This window comes from Lipotes vexillifer, unplaced genomic scaffold (genome assembly GCF_000442215.2).
Source record: "Lipotes vexillifer unplaced genomic scaffold, Lipotes_vexillifer_v1.1 scaffold150, whole genome shotgun sequence".
Taxonomy (NCBI): Eukaryota; Metazoa; Chordata; class Mammalia; order Artiodactyla; family Lipotidae; genus Lipotes; species Lipotes vexillifer.
Genome location: NW_006792921.1, coordinates 5680224 through 5683487, shown reverse-complemented (window position 1 = coordinate 5683487; position 3264 = coordinate 5680224). Strand labels below are relative to the sequence as shown.

General features: G+C 58.1%; 1 protein-coding gene across 1 annotated transcript in view; it reads right to left on the bottom strand.

Moving 5' to 3' along the window:
* Positions 1-1726, bottom strand: part of ZNRF2 (zinc and ring finger 2) — a 96516-nt gene extending 94790 nt beyond the window's left edge. Inside the window, exon 1 of the mRNA XM_007466098.1 lies at positions 680-1726. Within this exon, the coding sequence (XP_007466160.1) occupies positions 680-1127 (448 nt within the window). The 5' untranslated portion in view covers positions 1128-1726. The remainder of the gene's footprint in view (positions 1-679) is intronic.
* Positions 1727-3264: the final 1538 nt, after the last annotated feature.

Here is a 3264-nt window from a genome sequence, read left to right as displayed (position 1 = left end):
ATTTTTTAATGCCCTGTCCAAAATCAGCAGGACTCATATTAACCATTATCTAAAGTAGCAGTTTACTGGGGTTAAAAATATACTTTTCATTAACACATTCATCCAATTAAAGTGTACGCAACAGGTGGGACTATTTACCCAGATATAAGAATTACAGTTTTATATATTAAGTCACTCCAAAGGCGATAACTCCCTTCTTCAAAGACTCATCTGTTCATTTCAGACTCTGACTTTTGGCCTTTAAAAACTGCTCACCACTCGAGTCACCAGATAGAACTACATTTAGTAACGGGTCTTCTCCTGACTTCCTGCTACTAAAACCCACAAGCACCAGGGCAGTTGCGTCGGTTTGTTTTTAAAACACTATTTGCTCCCTTCACCTCCGGGGGGCAAACAAGGTCCTTCTGGACTAAGGAGCCGCGAAGAGGTGAGGGTGCACGATGTGTTAAAAAAAAAAAAAAAAAAAAAAAAACCAAACACAAGGGTCGCGCGGCAGCGGCGCTGCAGGGGTCAAGAGGCGATCTCTCTCCCCCCCTCCCCCCAGCAAGAGGGGTGACCCGGCCCGGCAGCGCTGCGAACCCCCGGCGCCCAAGCTGAAGGAGAAAAGGAGAAGGGTAAAAATAAGCGCAGCCGCGGCCCACGTGCCGCCCGCGGGAGCCAAGGAGAGAAGGGGCCATACCTCCAAACATGTGCGGCGAGAGGTGAGCTGGTAAGGAGCCGATCACCAGGCGTGGGCCGCCGGGACCCACGCCCGCCGGCCGGTCCCTGCCGCCGCCGCCGCCGTCCTCGGGGCTGCTGTGAACCGAGTCCTGGGAGCCGTATGGGCCGCTGCTGCTGTTGGGGATGCTGAAGGTGGACTGCGCCGCGCGGGCCCCAGCCGCCACGGTCCCCACGGCCCCGCCTAGGGAGCGGCTGCGTGGAGCCGCCGAGGCCGCCGCGGCGCCACCGGAGGCGCTGGGCTGGTGCGCGCGGGGCACCTGAGCCGGAAACCTCCCGGCGGCCGCGGCTCGCGCCCCGCCGCCCGCGGTCCCGTTGGCCCCTCCGCTGCTGCTGGAAGGTAAATCCGAGCCCGAGTACGCGCGGGTACGGCCGTTAGCAGCGGCCGGGCCGCTCTGCTTGGCGCCCATGTCCGCCCTGTCCCGGGCCGGGCCCGCGCGCAGCGCCCGGAGCGCTGGGAGGGGGGGAGCGAGCGCGTGAGCGAGAGGGCAGGGTCGAGGCGCCGAGGCCGGCGCAAACAGAAGCCCACACGTCCAGGGCCGCAGCCCGGCGCCCCGAGGGGCGGTCTGCGCCCAGCGCGCTCTTCTCGGGGTTGGCGGGCGAGACCTGCTGCCTGACAGGGGGCGCGGGAGACTAGGAGAGGCGGAGAGGAAGGAGGTCCCGGCTCCCGTGGGCGCCGCTCGCTGGCTCCGGTGGGAGGGGCGGCTCAGGTGGCTGCGCGGCTGCCGCCGCTTTCGGTTCTGGTGCGCCGCGACGGGCCGCTGCCGCTCTCTGCGGCCGCCGCGCTCTGCGCCGAGAGCCTCGGCACCGCCTCCTCCCGGGCGGCCGCCGCTACCGCCGCCATCCTCCTGCTCCCACGGCGGCTCGCGGGTGAGTGGGAGGCGCCCGCCCAGACTCAGCCAAGGCCACCTTCCCTCCTCCCCCAGCCACCCAGCTGTTATTAACGGAGGAGGAGGAAAAACGGGTGGCACGTGAGGGGAGGACGCCGGAGGGGAGGGAGGGGCGGCGCGCGATTCTAAGATGCCACCTACTCTGGGAGAAAGAGAGTGGGAGAAAGGCTGTCTCCACTGGGGGCCCCGGGGGGAGGGGGGGGGGGGGGGGGGGAGGTGGGACACGAAGGTAGGGGTGCCCAGGAGGGGAGGAGGTTCAGCGGCCCTCTCACCGGAAGGCGGAGAAGCTGCGCTGCTCCGGGATGCGCCAGGGCCCGAGTGTTTGGGTCGCGCGCGGTGACCCCGCCCCCTGGCGCCGCCCAGCGGATTGGCTCCCGCCAGCCTGGCCCCGCCTCCCCCAGCCGCGGCCTTCCCTCTTCGGCCTTGTCTCTCCTAGGTGCCTTGGTGTGGTAGGTGCTGCCACCCGCGGAATCGGTGATGGACAGGTCGCTGGCCCCGCCCTCTCATGCAGGGCGCGCGCCCCCTCTCCAGCGCAGGGCCTACGCCGATTGGAGGGACCGAGCCCCTCGGAGCGCCAACCAGAAGGCGGCCCCTCCTGCCGCACGTGGCCCTCGGACGCCGGACCTGACCGTGGGTCTACTTCAGCTTTTTCCAGCTGGGGCTGGGAATGGCTCGGTCCTGTGTCCCGAGTCATTTAGTTTGGATGGGTGTCAACTTCCTCCTTGGTGTTACTCCCAGTGTGTCGTTTGAATAAAACAGAAGCTCACCAATGCTGATGATAAAAGACTGAAAACAAAAGAAAGAACCGAGGAGGCATAAGCCAACTTGATCTGAATTAGATCTATCCCATTTAAACACTGAGTGTGGAGAAAGCACAGAGTTGATAGAACTAAGGATAATCCAGCCTGATCTTCAGTTGTAGGGCAAAAACTGTGGCGCAGAGAAAGCACCCGATTCAGGAGACCTGGGGTCTAGGTCTGGGACCAAAACTAAGTTACGTGTAATAAGCAAATTATTTTACCTTTTTGAACTTTAGTTTCCTTACCTGGGATCTTGGTATCAAATCTCGAGGGTACCTGCTGTTTTAAAATCCTGTAATTTCTCTAAAATAAAATTCTCACTCCATTCGTAACTGTAATGTGTCTTGGTAGCAAAGCATGGTCTGGATACCCAGTGGACAGCCTGCTCTGACCCTCCCATTTTTTAAATGCCTAAAAGTGTCCTCTATATGAAAATAATTGCAATGGGTGTTTTTTGTACAAAATGCAGACGTAAATACTTTGTCGTTTTTCCATATTTGTAATGAGTCATTTATGTAATCATTTTTATCAAGCTTTGTAATGATTTTTATCACTCTTTGAGGTATGAGAAGTTTTTAAACAGAAGTGAAGGATATATGTATAGATATTGATGTATTGTGTGTGTGTGTGTGTGTGTGTGTGTGTATATGTACACACACACACAAAGCTACTCAATTCAAATCTAACATTCTTTCACCTTGGGTATGAGCTTACTGAAACCAACGTTTACTTGGTAAGCAAAGAAAAGTTTGAAACGCCAAAGTGTTACCAGAATGACAAGCTCTCATTTAAGAAGGCATCTAGTGATCTGATCCGATTTAACTTTTATTGAATGAGGCCTTGGGTTCAGAACTGTG